The sequence below is a fragment of the Galendromus occidentalis genome, unplaced genomic scaffold (genome assembly GCF_000255335.2).
Source record: "Galendromus occidentalis unplaced genomic scaffold, Mocc_1.1 scf7180000077086, whole genome shotgun sequence".
Classification (NCBI taxonomy): domain Eukaryota; kingdom Metazoa; phylum Arthropoda; class Arachnida; order Mesostigmata; family Phytoseiidae; genus Galendromus; species Galendromus occidentalis.
Genome location: NW_003805074.1, coordinates 1,346,031 through 1,361,382, shown reverse-complemented (window position 1 = coordinate 1,361,382; position 15,352 = coordinate 1,346,031). Strand labels below are relative to the sequence as shown.

General features: G+C 50.5%; 2 protein-coding genes and 1 long non-coding RNA gene across 3 annotated transcripts; 1 reads left to right on the top strand and 2 right to left on the bottom strand.

The window, feature by feature from the left end:
- The first annotated feature begins 217 nt into the window (after nt 1–217).
- On the top strand, nt 218–1,179 carry LOC100905128 (uncharacterized). The gene is made up of 4 exons (XR_001951157.1): nt 218–357; nt 456–601; nt 685–786; nt 901–1,179. It is a non-coding gene; the product is annotated as an uncharacterized LOC100905128 (long non-coding RNA).
- Nucleotides 1,127–4,348, bottom strand: LOC100903784 (uncharacterized). The gene is made up of 10 exons (XM_003740805.2): nt 4,313–4,348; nt 4,048–4,192; nt 3,740–3,885; nt 3,501–3,657; nt 3,041–3,267; nt 2,674–2,952; nt 1,972–2,103; nt 1,624–1,860; nt 1,344–1,514; nt 1,127–1,255 (listed from the first exon to the last, which is right to left on the bottom strand). The coding sequence occupies exons 1-10, from the start codon at nt 4,346–4,348 to the stop codon at nt 1,127–1,129; spliced, it is 1,659 nt and encodes a 552-aa protein (XP_003740853.2).
- Nucleotides 4,349–7,528: 3,180 nt separating this feature from the next.
- On the bottom strand, nt 7,529–8,898 carry LOC100904987 (uncharacterized). Its single transcript, XM_003740731.2, has 5 exons — nt 8,807–8,898; nt 8,618–8,704; nt 8,347–8,471; nt 8,203–8,251; nt 7,529–8,065 (listed from the first exon to the last, which is right to left on the bottom strand). Exons 1-5 carry the CDS (start codon nt 8,830–8,832, stop codon nt 7,984–7,986), a joined length of 369 nt encoding a protein of 122 aa, XP_003740779.1. The 5' UTR covers nt 8,833–8,898; the 3' UTR covers nt 7,529–7,983.
- Between the last annotated feature and the right edge of the window lie 6,454 nt (nt 8,899–15,352).

Below are 15,352 nucleotides of genomic sequence, written 5' to 3'. Positions count from 1 at the left end.
TGCCAACCAAGGACCATCTGCTGGAGCTCGCTTCCCACAGACGCAACGCCGGGAAATGAATTACCTATTTCAGCTTGTTTTCCCATGTCACGAGGGAGCTTGGCAGGCATCACACGTAGACAACAAGAGGATCAATCTGATCTCTTATCTCCCCGCTAATACGGGGATTCAGGTGGGAGATTATTGTTGACCCTCCCTGAGAACTCGACAGATGCCTGACAGATGCTCGCTCTCAGGGTCTGCATATAAATAGTGGCGCTCGTATCTAGGGCCGCTAGACCATGATGAAGTCTTCCTTGGCAGCCGTGTTCATTGCAGTTTTCTGCACAGCGATCGCTTACGACGATCCCGTGACTGGTGAGCGGCCTCCTCGTCGATTATTTGTTCACGAATACATGAGTCCATTCTCAAGCAGGGGAGGAATGCATAGGATTACGGTCCAAATGTAACTGTAGGAGAATGTGGGAAAGATTGGGAGCCCATCGATGCTGGCGATCATGAGATCAAGGTGGCGGCAGAGTACGCGGCTCATGTGCAATCCCAGCTGTCCGGTCAAGTCTACAAAGATCAGTTGGATTATGTCGTCAAGGCATTCATAAAGGTACGATGGACTTGAGATGTGCCTCATTCCTTTCGAGGAATATATTGACAACGAAGGGTCCTCGCCCATGAACTCTTTCGCAGCCTTGCCGGTGGCCGAAATACAATTTCACCGCTATCTACGGCATTTCCAATTGCAAAGTGGGCGATTTCGACACCGAGAACTGTGATATCCAACGCGAACTGGTATGGGTTGGCCTGCTCGAAGGCTCACCTTGAATCTTCCAATGAAAAGTTATACATACGAAATATGAATGATTTACTTCCGATGCCTTACTAGGAAGTTTTTCTCTTTACAAGGGTCTTCGCGAGTGCGATGTGTACATGTGGATTCCTCCCGGCAGAGGCTCGAAGCTGGAAAAATACGATTGCAAGGACTTCAATGAATAAATAAGATTCGTCGCCGATCGACGTGGGCTCCGCCAGAATTTGGTCGGCGGACGCGGGACCGCCCTGCGAGGCGACTCGAGAACCCTCCGACGCTCCGGAGGGGTCTGATTTTCATGAGAGTCCCTCCCCATATCTTTCAAAAATTATAGTTCAGCTGATCACAATGAAGAAGCGACCCATAGTCGGGAAGCCTGGTGAATTCTTTATCGGTCAGGGGTCTCCAGAGGGGGTCTCCGAGCAGCTGCCTTATTTCTGCGAAGCATGTCTGGAAACGAAGACATTTGTATAATATTCGATCATGAGCATCCGCGAACGGTGTTTGTTGCGGGTCGAAACGCAAGCCCGGTACCTACTTCGAAGTTCGTTGAGCTTTTCTTGAGCCAGTGTGAGAATTCTGAACTCCATTCGGGGCTCATGGGAAAGTCGAATTTTTGTCGTATGGCGTTCTTGCGAACAACGAGGAGTTTCATTCCGGTTTGCTGGCCGTGAAATGCTATCAAGAGTAAAGTACAGGTGGATATCACCTATGTGGAAGAGAGAACTTAGCCCGAGTGAGTATTATCACGGTCGAGGACCGGATCTCCATCGCTTCGGGAATCTCTCCGAATGGTGCGACTCTGGAGTGCAACTCACTTCCCGGATCACGAGGCGCTTGAGCTGGGCACACTGCCGGACTAAGAGGACTAGAGAAGAATCACATCGATCGGAGAAGCGGTGGGGCTGGTGGAAGCGAGGCAAGCCGAGATAGATGAGATTTTCGAGCGTAGGGGCATAGAGCGAAGTCATAATAATCGCCGATTCTGCTGTGAGCGGTTTGAGCTGCGAATCGAAGACCACGCTGTCCACGGGACATCTCTCTTGCCATATCAGCTGTGGAGAACATCATTTGAGACTCGGATCAATTTTCAATCATTTATAGCATCCCACATCGGGTTCGATCTGAGGACTTTGCCGGGATTCGATTCCGACAGGCCTACTCACATCGCGTTTCGACCGTCCTTGGAAAATTAACTTGACTCTGATCCGAGGATTGAGCTTGTTGAATTCTATCCAGTTTTTCGCAGGAAGCATCATGCCGATCTCCGTGTATTGATTGTGGACGAGATAGATCTCCTTTAACGGTGAAACATTCACAGCGGAATTATTCTTTCCGTACATCCGACAGGCGGGTAATAGCGCGGCTCGCTTGTGAGCTCGAGCATCAAATACTGCGGGAAATTCCACTCAACCGACGAGTCGCGAACTTTATCCCCTTGGATATTTCTGACAAGATCGACTTCCATTCGACTACGACTGAACTTCGAACCCGGATTCCGGATGGGATCCCACGCTCCGTGGGAACAGATTTCCGAAGACCCGTGTGTCTTTATGACCGCAGTCCGAATCTCGCTTGGGACTTCGCATGGTAAATTTCTGTGGTCGAAGGATCAAACCAGCTGACTCTATAGAAAAGCACGAGCTATTGGGCACACATTTTAGATCATAAAATATGAATACGTAGCCCTCATTCTGGGAAGTCACGCCTAGGAGCGGGGATCAACAGGGTGAGTGGGAGCCCCTCCATGGTATGGACCCCACAACGGGCCGACCGGGAACTTCCCGGAGGTAGGATTCTCCGGGTTGGGAGCGGTCCCTATATCTAGGAGTGGGGAAGAACAACTTGGGAAGCTTCGTTACACATACATTCAGGTATCGGCAGCTTTCCGCGATGGCGATTAGCGTGTCTCCATGGAGGTTCTGAGGCGACATTTTCAGAACGCGAAGATTCAAGAAAGCGCCTGGATGCAAGAATGTGACTGGAGCTCTCGTCAAGTTCACGATCGATAGTGTCTGCAGCGTCAGCATACAGTTCGCGACAACCTCATCCAGTAGACTCGTCGCCTCCAAAGCCTTTTCCAACAACAGATTCGTCAAGATCAAATGTCGCAAGGAGTTCAGTTCTCGCAGTAGGTCCACCACGCCCTGCCGAAGAAAAAATGGAATCCATAAGGAGCTGTATGTGCTCGGAATCTTCAAATAGTCGCTCTTTGACAGCAAAAATGGAACGAACCCTTAGGAGTTGACCGCCTGTTCCGTAAACGTGGTTGTCGTGTCGTTCCGTACCTTGCTGGAGATGATCCGGGGAAAAACAGAACTCGAATATATGAAGGTTGGCGAATACTTCGACGTCCCGGCGCTCTCGCTGCGATTTGCTATAGTGAGCCGCTAAAGTCACGAAGTTGAAAAGATTCATGAGGTTCGACATTGGTTTCACGTGGATGGCTTGCCAGAAAGGAGCTGGAACACAAGAGGTCAGCATTCAATTCAACTTCCCGGGGGGAATTTCTATGTCGTAACAGGGAAGCGCAAGAACTATTAGAACGACGCGGACACATAATTGAAAATCTATTCTAAGTAAACAGGACAACTCCGTCTTTTATCCTATTCAAGACTCGCATGTTTGCTCATCAATGGTCCACGAGCCGAAGCCGCAGATCAGAGGAAACGCTTCCCGGAAACCGACGGCTCACCGACTTTTTGGAGGCAGAGCTGCATGCGGTAGTGGTCCAACTCGCGTATGTATCCAAGGTAGCGAGTGTATTTCCTTTTAGTTAATGTCCTATCATCGAGTAGGAATTGACGCCAACAGTTGGGCAGGTGGAACGTGCGATACCAGTTCCGACAGACCTGACGGCAAACCAAACTTGCGATTTGTTTCTCGCAATCATTGGACGTGCTGATATGGGTATCGAAGGCGCAACGCATGTACCTGCGAGGCCGCGTGCTTGTCCGGAATGGAGAGGTAGCTGAAAATCTGCTCGATAACCAGGTCTGGAAGGTGCTCCCATTTCGGCACGTAGTTCCGCCAGAATTCTTCGCCATACGAGTCTCTGCATTCCATTCTATCGTCCTTGCCTGGTTGTGGAGGATAGACGCCGATCAGCTCTATTTGAGTCCATAATTTCAGGAGCCTTCTGTGTGCTCCGAAGTTCAATAATTTCCAAGGAAAAGCCATGAGGAACGATAGCGTGAAATCGTGCTATGCGGATCGATGGACATAAACGTCTGAGGAGAGACCTTTGAACTGAGTCAAGAGCGAGTTCCCATAGAGGATGAATTCACGTGGCCTGAAGCCCAGGAGGTAGCGGAGCTGCTCGTCTGTTAGGTCCGCATCATTGACATCATCTTCAGCATTCCCGGCTGGATATTCTCTGACTGGGGGCTTTCGGAGAAAATGGTTATCTACAGGCAGGAAGCACCTTGTCTTTTCGCTCCACGAATTTCGTACGGATTAAGGCAACAATCATTCGATTTTCGGAAAAAAACTAAAAACGACAAATACCTCGTCTCCGCTCGAGTCCTCATCGTCTGAATACATCATTGGAGCCTGTGGACGAGTCACTTTCCGATAGGATCTATTCCGCCTATCGAGTTATTTGCGATAATTGATAAATGACAGACTGCCCGTCGAACTCTCATGAGTCGGCTAGGAGTGCTGTCTGATCACGATCACAGAGGCTGCAGGCCGAGACGCCGTCCTTAAAATAGGTCTCGGTCCCTGAGAACCTTTGTTGATGGCAAACGAATCTACCAGAAGCTGGAAACTCGTACTCTCCGAGAGGAAGGGTGCGCCCTACGGCAAGGGAAGTCCGAACTCTTCTCGGACGCACACCATTCGTATCGCGGAAGCAGGGATCAATCAGCCTGCGGGAAACTCGGCTTCAGAATCCGTTAGGATCGAGTGGATATTTTTATTTTCCCTCAGGAACGAGTTTTAATCAAGTTACGTGGGAACGCAGAAGCTTTTCTCCTTCTTGCCTGCTGAAAGGAAAAACCTCTGGTTGAAAAATGAGTGGGTCGAAAGCGGTGGCCCGATCGCGCGAGCTCGACTCGGATTCCCGCTCAAGCCGACATCTAAGCTGAGAATTCCTATTCACACTGTAAGAAGTTCGTAATCGCTTCCACTTCCTCCGTCAGCGATATTTGTCGTGGACACGCTTTTTGCATCGTCGTGGTCCCATCGTCATTTTCGGCTGCGATTTCTGACTTTCGGTGGGGGGAGAAGGAGCGGAGACGTTCAAAATAAACGTTTCCCTCCAGGGACTCAAAAATTCTTGGCTGCTGTCGATTCTCCCTCAGCCGAGAAAGAGCGTGAAGCTATAAGAGGGCTTGCAGACAACAAATCATCGACCGGAGTGACAGTCCAGCAAGATGCAAATCCGGAGTCAACTTGTTCTTCTGTATTCGTGGTGCTCTGTGTATACTGTGGTGTCCACCTATCCAGATCGGAACACTCTCCAAATTGTTCGGCACCTACTAGACCGAGTTAAAGACATTGACGAGGTTCACATCGTAGAAGCGAAACTGCTCACAGACTCCAGTGAGACTTCATCTACTGACACTTCGTAGAATATGATTTCCCAATGTCATAGTCAGTTCCCGGATGTGATGTGAGCCTATTTCAGCAGTGCTCCCTCGATCCCAGCCAGGACTGGCGTCGCTAGCGACGGTTCCCTAATTGAGACGAACACCTAGATACATTTTACATTAACACTCTTCACCGAGAAGCCCAAATCTCTGGGATGGAATCCTCCGACAGAGCTCCTCAGAGTGCGACAGTTTTCCAATCAGCCGCGGGAAAATGCCCGAGCGATACCGCTCATGATATCCACAGCCAGAACCCCAGCGTTGTCGCACTTGAGATCAAGGGTCCCACGCGAGGAGCCACTCGATCCTTGCAAGAAGATCCGAAACTCGCGAAGATCCCATACAGTCGAACTTTCCAAAGTGTAGCGCCACCTCATGAGACATGACTTGGCTTCCGCGCTGATGGGCCATCAGAACGCCACCAGCCCGACCCACCTTCTCGCGTGGTTTCTCCTTTGCCAATGACTATAACTTAGTTCTTGTGTGTTCGACTATGAATCTCATTCCGGAACCTAGAAGGACTTTTGGCGAGACCGTCCACGAGGACTCTAGGCAGCCTCATGATGAACTCAAGCCCGGCATACCCTTTTTCAGAGCTCGATGATCCCAGCCCGAGTTCAAACCATCAGAAGAGAGCACAACAAGGCCAACCCAACAAACCGGACACGGCTGCGAGTTCCCCCCGGCACGTGGTCGCGGGCAACGAACCTCGACACCAATTGATGTTTGTCGATGTCGGTCAAATACTCGGCATTCCGCAGCTCGGAGTACTCAGGGTCCCGCTCGGACAGTTACAGAACAGGTCGCCAGGAGTGAGTAAACCTTGAAAAGTCAAATCCATACGCTGCGTAAAGTCCGAAGAGACCGCATTGAATGAGGTTCGACCATTGTCCCATTAGCAACGCCAGTGGAATCCGCCGCACCACTTGTCGGCTGAGAGTCAAAGGTTGAATTTTGTCGCGTCGCCGTCTCAAAATATGAGCCAAGGAAACCGAACGGGTCCCGAATCGCAGAAAGCGACGCGTGATAATCGCATCTTCAACTCCCATCCACTTCAACAACACCGACACGCGTCTTTCCAACAATTTCCGCGTCAGTCACTGGCTCATTTTCCGGTTGTGATCATGGAAGCCACAATCGCTAGAGAACTCCTTTCTGCTGCGGTGAGTATCATGTTTGCTGAAACGTTTCACAATAAGGAAAAGCTCATTCTTCGTGAACGTCTTCCGAATCGAAGCATCAACTCAAGGAGCTTTGACGTTTTTGTCTCTGCAGACGCAAAACGCTCGGCCGGGCAGAGGACAAGTGGGACTCCCCCATAGACTGATCGGCATCAGTTCACGACCACCGGTGGTGATCACCGATTTCAATCCGAAGCTGCCTCTCCCCGGTGCACCTTCCACGCAAGCGGCTCCGGGAAAACTTCCAATAGAGCGCCAGAGTCCGCCCGCGTGGGCACCTGCCAGTGCTCTAACGGGAGCCAATCAATTCTCTCAGATGCCCACGCTGACGGCGAACCCGGTACATCGATCGCCCATGGCAACCGTTCGTCGACTCTTCGGACGGCCGGAGGAAGAAAACATTTTCATAAGCTTACCCCAACCCACAAGCCCACCTAGCGTGGCGAACGATCAAATGGTCACACAGCAACCCACCACGACATCTGAGCCTAGAACGAAGACCTCGCTCCGGGGTAAACTCTCGGATCAAGGCACTCAGAAACCATCGAGGCGACTAATTTTGAAATTCTTAGGTCAAGTTGCGGGTTGAACCTCGCCCAACTTCTGGCAATATACACCGACATATACTAAATTGTACACAATTACGCATGTAATGCTGGTCCGTGACATGCACAAACTGAGCGAGTGTGTTGATGATGGAAGGATCGATTCTGGTAAACGAGACTTCCCGTGTGTAATCTCTAATAAATATGAGGACAGTAGGCTAATCGAAGGATCAATATTCTCTCCTCCCCGCGAATTCTTCCGGCTGAACTGCGCTATAAGAGCGACACGTTCGCGTGACCGCCGTGAGTCGGAAGAAGCAATCAGAGACAGATTTTGAGCGTTTCCGCCGCTTTCGACGTTTTCGGCGACGATATGAAAAGACGACACAACTTTTCCTCATTCGCATAAATTTTCATTGAGAGTCATAAAAGTTCTCTTCTGAGAAGTCTCCTATAAAATAAGAACATTGTTCGAGTCATTGTTGAAACTTTGTCCTGAGGGCGGAATCCCTCGGTCGACTATTTCAAAGTCCGTGAGGATAAAAATGTCCTTTGGTGAAGGTCCAGCGGAGTGCAGTATGGCTGGTTATCGACTCGCGCTAAGCGGGTTTCCCATTGCCAGCCAGGGTCCTTGATCGTCTCCGTGTAAGAGGCTTTCGAGCCAAGTCCGTCGATTTTTTCCCGAATAGCCCGGAGCTCCGGGTAGGACGCGCAGATCGTTTTGCTCTCTCCGAGGCGTAGCGTCGCTGCAGTGATTTGCTTGTGAAGAGCTGATGTCGCGAGTGAAGAGATAAACAGGCTTCCACTCTGAACGTAGAACGTTCTGGGGCTCCTCCGAGGGTGTTTCGATTCCATTCGGCTCAAATAGTTTTGCTTCTCCTCATCCTTCTATAATGAGATCTCAGTTGATCGGAAACGAGAGTCAGCTCGAGCATCTTCGCCCTGAAGAAGAATTCATCCGTTAGTCCGTCGGGGAGACTCACTGCATCGATTCAACCGGACCTCGCGCTGCGATAGCACCCGATGAAGCTTCCTGAATAAATGATATGGAGGGCATCGGTCAAAGCTAATATCCCCACTTGTATATTGTGCACAGACTATCCACTTCTTCGAAGAGACGTTCGATATCTGCAGAGCGGGACAGAAAAGAAAACGTCAGTCAACAGGGTTGTCAGGAACCGACCAGGTTCCGGCTGTGGGATGATTAGTACAGTCCACCATACCTTCATCCCTCAAACTGTATCTTTCTAATTCTGTTGCTAGATCTCTGAATTGATCGTTTGCCTTCTGGAGGACACTCTCAAAGCCTCGGATACTCTGGTCGGCCTCGAGGACCAGTTCCTCATCCCTGGATAGAAGACTAGATTAGGAATTCCGTGTTCCGGGAGGCCTCATTCCCACCAAGGGATCGATATTGTATTGTATGCACATGTATGGCTCATTCACGGAAGAAATTACGACTCGAGAAAGGTCGTATGAAATTGGTCTACGCACATCCGGCTCTCCGCAGCCCCCAGCTGGGCTCTGATGCAGGCCAGGCGGTCACCGGCTTGCATCAAGATGGTCGTGCTCTGTTCCAACCTGAAGAAATTCAAGCCTGGTCGATATTCAGCCTAGGGACGCTTCCATACACTCTCTGTCGGAGCTGCTTGGATGAGAATTGGCGAACGGGATAGAACTCACATCTTCTGCAGGGGCACAGTCTTCATTTCCGGAGACTTGGGGGGTTGCCGTCTGTTTGGAGTGGAATAGTCTGTGCCTATGTAGAGCCCCGCTCTTCTCTACACGTTGACGAATGCGCCGTCTTCTGAAGGATGTGCTCGTATCGTGGATGGATGCTTCTTGGTGGACGTTCTGTGTTTATGTGAGCTCTCGTGCGCTAGAGACATGTGCACCGCTCGTCAACATCTCTTCGACTGGCATGCTCGGGAACGCAAAGAGGCTCCCTCGGTCGGAAGGAGAGAACCGGAGCGGTCCCTCTCAGATATAGAATAATTGTTCGTATTCACTATCGTGAAAGCCCGCGGCATGCGGGGATCGCCCCGCATGACTCGACTCCCTCGGACGCCGTCTAGGCGGTTGAGCCATTTCGCAGACTCCTGACTCCTGGGTGATCCCTGTAGAACAGACATAACAACGTGAACACCACGAAGCTATCGAGGAACATTCGGCCGGAAGATCCATGACATCAACCTGCTCCAGTAAGAGCCAGGCGCTCAAAAGAACGAATCGAGCACTCTCATTAGGCTATCTCTAGATCTCCGTTTGGAAACCGCCTCGTTATGCATGGAGCCTCGTCTGAGGCGGTCGAGGGTTCGGCTGCTAATTGAGGCGAAGCTCCCTCTGAGGGAAGTCGAGTATAGTCTTCTGCGAGGCACGGGAGTGTTCACTTCTCTTCTCTGTTCGGATCCGAGAGACGAAATGAAAGACGCCTTCAGCTGACAAGCACACCAAACAAATTAGAATCGTGACCATCAAGAATGATGTCGGGAAGTCACTTTCCGACTCTCTCGGAGCACCCCCTTCCGTTTCGAAACTCGCGAGAAATTTCAGAAACTTGCGGTCTGCCCTCGTCCTGTTCCTGCTGCAACAGCTGTATGTTTTCTCGAGGCCATCGAGCTGTGAATCAATGGAAGCGATGTACTTTTTCCAGTGCGGGGCTCTCACAAGGTCGAATTGGAGCAGTATCAGAGCATACTCATTCCATTCGGTAGTATCGGGGCGGGCCTTTATGATGTCAATTCTCCTGAACTTCCAGAGGAATTGGCTGATCCAAAGAATATGTTCCGGGAAGAGCATCCTTGCCACCTCAGTCTTCCCCAGGGGTATACGATACAGGTTGCGGAAACCAAAGAACTTGCGTATCTTATCGATTTCCAACTCTCGTCCGCATATGATGCTTCTGGCATCCGCTCGCAACCTTTTCGTTCCTCCCAAGAATTTGAGGAATATATTGATCGGCATCCTAATGTATGGGTCAGAGTTGATGGTGCCAAATCTGTGCGCACACTGCTCGACGTGAGTGAACCTGAACCCGACCGGAAAACTAACAGTCGAAGTCATATCTTCAACCAGATAGAGAGAGAAAAACATGTTCCCGAGAACCCACGTGTAGGCTGCGATCGGAACGCCCCTCTTGAGTCCCTCGGCAAGCTGTCCAGAGCTCGAAACCGTGCAGAGAAGACCTAGAAATGAATCAGTGAATGATGTGTTGCTCAGAAGATACATGGACGTCCCGAGCAGGATCATCACGGTGAAGGTGGCGAAGTTGAACACACCGCCCCGGTTCCTCGAGATAGAGGCATGCTCTGCAAAGCCATACGCGACGAGGCCTTTTTTCTCGAATGATGGGATTTTCGATGGCATTCGATTGACCTGGTTGACATTGTACAATTCCACGGAAACATTGAAGCATGGCTCGAGGTCCGTCGTAAAATTCATCATCAATGGTCCGTGTTTGAGTGTATTCCTTATGATTTGCCTTTTCGTGGGTAAATTCTGACATGGCCTTCGATTGTCCGGCGAAATCCACTCGCGGAGGCATTCTCGCACCTCAGGTACCATTTTGAAGTTTTCGTAGCTCATCGCGTAGCCGAAGGGAATTCTGAAGGATGTCTTTCTGACGCAGGTGAAAGTTGGGGGGCCGACACCTTTCCCGGGTTTATTGTTAGCATTAATGTGGACGATTTCTCGGAATTGGTTCGGGAAAATCAAAAGGTGTTTCGTTATGACGGGTGTTTGACGGTTGTTTCGAGTGATCACGATGAGCAAGTCCGTGGAAGCTTTTCCATAGAGGCGTCCCGAATTCGAAGTGAGCGAAGCCTGCGTTAAGTTCGCTTCGATGAATTCAGCGGTGTTGTTATAGCAGAAAAAAACCACTCTGCGGTCACTGGGTGTTTCTCGATCATGAGCGAAACCGTCATCCTCAGCGAAACCTTTGAAATCCCTCGTGAGGACTGGAAAGAGTGATGTCTCGAACCAGAGTCTCAGGGAGCAATCGACGAATTCAATTTTGAGGTCGTCTGTCTCCGTCATCACTCGTCTTAGTTCGCTGGAAACCGAAGCGATGATGTTCTCTTCAACTTCGGACGCCTCGAAGGTCGATTTAAAATGCCTCCAGGGAGCTACATGCCCGGCATCGGTGTCGGGCACCGATGGCTGGGACCTGTCGGGACTCCAATCTTCGAGGAATACGACGATCGCCGCCACGAAAGAGGCGAAGCACCCGACATATCTCTTCTTTCGCCAAATAATATCACAAATACCCCTCACTTCCAGACGACGGGCTCTGAGTACGACAGATCTCCACTGCATGGAGCGCGTAGGAACTTCGCCTAAGATTTTACACGCTAAGGGGACCGAATCCATCCGGTCACTACAGGATGTTGTGAATGCTTGCGAAGAATCATTCCCACAACCATGGAAACGCTGAAGTCCTGTTGAAAAATTGACAGGAGAATCGGGTTTCGCTAGGTCTCTTTTCCAATCTGAGAACTATATGCAGGAAGATTCCATGATCCCGATCGAGCGCTCCGACGTCCTTGGCGAGGAATAAGTTGCTGCTTCCGCGAATATTGCCGGCTGTAGTATCCGATTCTCTGGATGAGCCTCAAGTAGTTGATTGTGAGGGGAGAACTCGTATGAGATAACAAGCATGCATATTTGGATGGATCTGGCGGCCTTTTTTTACAATTCGAGTATCTACATCTCGTTGGTTTTCCGCATCTGCGGACACCCACTCCGAGGTTATTGAGTCATCTCGCGAAGAGCCCGGCGGCTCCTCAGCAGTACTTCAAGTCCAGGATTGGTGTACAAGTCTGTAGCCGGCACTCTCTCTTCGACCGATTGTTGAAAGAGACGGCGAAGGAAGGTGTCAGGTTTTGTAGGTATCCTTCATCGGGTATTGCGCATGTCTATCTATATTGTGATCTCATTCATCGTCGAATCCGGATTCCCGTCGACTCCTGGAGATATTCGAGATACTCGTATTTGCGAGGTCGCTGCGGAATCAATCATCTCAGTCCTCTTGTGAAGATAGATAGAGTTCGTCACCAAAGACTCCTCTCACGGTCAACCCCGACGTGTAGCTCGTCAGTCCGTCTTGGATCTATCTACGCGCATCCCAAGACGATTGTCTTCTGAAGCCATCACGGCACGAAAACCGATGGCGGCGATTCTCAGTTGCTGATAACATTTCTTGTCTATCTGATCTGGGAATCCCATCTGTCGAGAATTCACCATTCCAACACTACAAGTTGGAATGCCGATAAATGCCGCGCTCCAGCCCTCGCTGAGCTGGTGCGGAATCTCTCACTAGCTCAACATGCGCCGGGATAGGGAAGAGTACTGCGGAGAAGCTCTCCCAGTGCCGATCGAGCTATGTTTTCCCTCAGAAAGACGGGATATCCGATGCTCAAACATGCGCGGTATCAGCGGTTTGCTGACTCTTCCATCAACCGTTTCAGCTTCAGTGGAGCGCTACCAGGGTAAGTCGAGGTTCAGAGACACCCCTGTTGCGAAAGGTAATCTCCGAACTGTTCCCCCGCTTCATGGTCGCATGTGCGAGACTCCTACACAAAAGACCTTGATACCATCTGATGTTTCGGTCATTGTCATTGGTTAGCATGGGCACCCAGAGAGGGCGGCAGAACGCGACTTCCTGCCGGACGAAGATCACCAGCAAACGCTGCCCTCGTTTACTCATCAAGCAGGGCGCGTGCTGTAGAGGAACTTCAGCGACCTAGCTGATAGAACATTGGTTAGGTCGAACTTCGTAATGCCCTCCCTGGTAGACCTCCAGATCTAATCGCGGTGCCTTCGCCGCGAATCTTTTTCGACTATCCGAGACATTTCTCCTCAATGTCGGCTCGATCTCAGTCACCATGATCATGGTCATGAATCATGAATCACCCGATTCGGGGCAATTTTCAGAAGGCCGCTTCCCCTTCCCGGCCTCTATTTCGGATCTGATGAACCGTGAATATAACATCCGAGTTGGAGGGCTTGCTTGTCTACACTTCGATCTCCCTACCTACTCGTACCCTGAGTCGCGAAATTATTCGCGCACATTCTATGGGTAAATTCATGAAGGATGCGCGAATAATCTTTACGTATATCGGAAATCGCCCATCTGTTTCCTTCGTCAACCTACACGAGAATCTAGGCCGGGAAATCGGAGGGAGTCGGGGAGAGAGGAACGGCAGGAGGGTGTCGGAAGATGATGTCGTCTCGAAATAACGGGCAGATAGATGCGAGAGAAGTTTCGCACTCTTTGCGACTCGGACAGGTAGGTTCCTAACCTCAAGAGATGCCTCCGAAAGAGACCGCCTGTATGTATATTCGAGACTGCAGTCATTCAACACGGCCACCGGATGGCTCAGGAGCATTCTCGGTCTCCCTCTGACCTATAAGAACAGCCGATTCCTGTTGGTCCACACTCTATCTCCAAAGTCTGTACTATAGGGAAACGGGCCGTCCTTGTGCTTGTCCCACTCACCTTACGCGCCGCATTCTGAACTTGAAACGACATTGATCTCCAATGGCCGCCAGGCTTCTGCGGCAGAATAGCGCTCTCAGCTCTCACCAATGAAGGGTAGGTATGTTCTGAACCAAAGCCTATTACCTCGCTATTTTCCCGCAGATCGAGCTGGAGATGGAATCATCACTACTTGCGCTCCCGAGAAGGACGCAGCGTCGCATCAAGATCGGTCCAGTAGCGACCAGTTTGAGTTCTGGAGCAGGCTCGTGTCAGTCTCCCCCAGATGATATTATCGGTTGCGGGCTGATTGACTTTAGTTTCACGAGGATTTTGCATGGACGACAAAGGACCGGCGGCGGCTGACCGAAAGCCCTGCCAGAGGACTGATTTTGGTAGAGTTAGGGTCCAGGCTGATTCATCCCCATTTGGTGTCAGGGACACCAACTTGGCTCCTGTAGTGGGAGATCCGGTCAAGGTTTCCATGGCCTGAGCACAGCGGGAGCTTCGGAAGTTGAATTTCATCAATTTATGTCCATGCAAGTTAGTTACGGCTCATGGTTCGTCGGTGTTCGATCACCTTCGAATGACACTCATCCGAGCCAGAGAGCAGACTCATTCCAATCAGCACCAATCGATGACATGGAGACTTTCTTCACGGGGGAGAGCTGCCATGCCGGCTCGACATGGGTTCGAGCAGCGCAACAGGATATTTGCCGTTACATGGCTTACGGATACTTCGATTCTAGGGGGAACAGGTACATATTGCGTGCTTGGGCGCAGGATCAAGAGAGACATTAAGGAATTATTCGCTTTTTCGGAGAGCTTTCAGATAAACTTGCGAACGAAGATATGATTGGTTCCATTGCTTCTCCGAATTAGGATATGGAGAGGTACCGTAGACCCGGGTCAGATGCACTCACCGTCGGGGAGAGACGAGAGCAAGACTGCCATGATTCCAGGATCAGAATCCCACAGAAGACCCTCTTTTCACTCTGGGCGAGCGAAAGCCTCGGAGAACCCATGCCGCTAAGGGGAGGTGGGAGTATGCTTGAAAATTGCCCGATCAGCCCTTTCCCGCGTTACTCCCGATTTTCTCCGTGTGTATCCTGATGGTGTCTGTAATATCAAGGAACATAAAAACTAATCGGTAGTAGCCACCATAAGTAACATCAAATAGCCACAATAAGTAACAATAGAAATAAGAGTAACAGTAATTTTATTCGTCGGGATGAGTAATGAGACAGTACAACGTAGGTTTGATGTTTCCAATCACGTGCAGCGGATTCAAGAGTCCGGTCGGTATCTTGAGGATCGAAATTTCCTGATTGCACTGTCGATGCTCTCCTGACGGCAGACAATCGTGTTCTCTCTCTGAGTTCGGATTCTAACTTGATTTGGGACTGTTTCGAAGTCCTGATTCGTCTTTTCAGTCTTTCAGATTCAGCTACACTCAGCAGTTTCTGCGAGAGGGAACTTTCAATTGAAAGGAATCGCTTCGAAGACATTCGCGATCGGCAGCGGACACAACGCCCCCGATTCTCCTCATAGAGAACAGTCAATGGTCGGTCGATTCTCTCGGCAGGCGCAGCGGGAACAGGAAAATAACAAGCTGACGCTGTGGCGATTTGTGTTTTAATCCGGAGCCGGGCAAGCCTCCGGAGAAACTTAAGTTTTTCGTGTTGTCCCGTGGGATTGACTGCCCTCAAGGAGAAGACCAGCTGCGCTCCTCAGCGGAATCTGCCTCGTTCGAG

Coding starts and splice junctions, on each gene's coding strand:
- LOC100903784 (XM_003740805.2), bottom strand. CDS start 4,348: ATGTATTCAGACGATGAGGACTCGAGCGGAGACGAG. Junction 1,861..1,971: donor AAGGACGGTCGAAACGCGAT/GTGAGTAGGCCT, acceptor TGTTCTCCACAG/CTGATATGGCAAGAGAGATG. Junction 1,515..1,623: donor AGCGCCTCGTGATCCGGGAA/GTGAGTTGCACT, acceptor TCTTCCACATAG/GTGATATCCACCTGTACTTT.
- LOC100904987 (XM_003740731.2), bottom strand. CDS start 8,832: ATGAAGACTGTGCCCCTGCAGAAGAT. Junction 8,252..8,346: donor ATACAGTTTGAGGGATGAAG/GTATGGTGGACT, acceptor CCCGCTCTGCAG/ATATCGAACGTCTCTTCGAA. Junction 8,066..8,202: donor AGTCTGTGCACAATATACAA/GTGGGGATATTA, acceptor ATTCTTCTTCAG/GGCGAAGATGCTCGAGCTGA.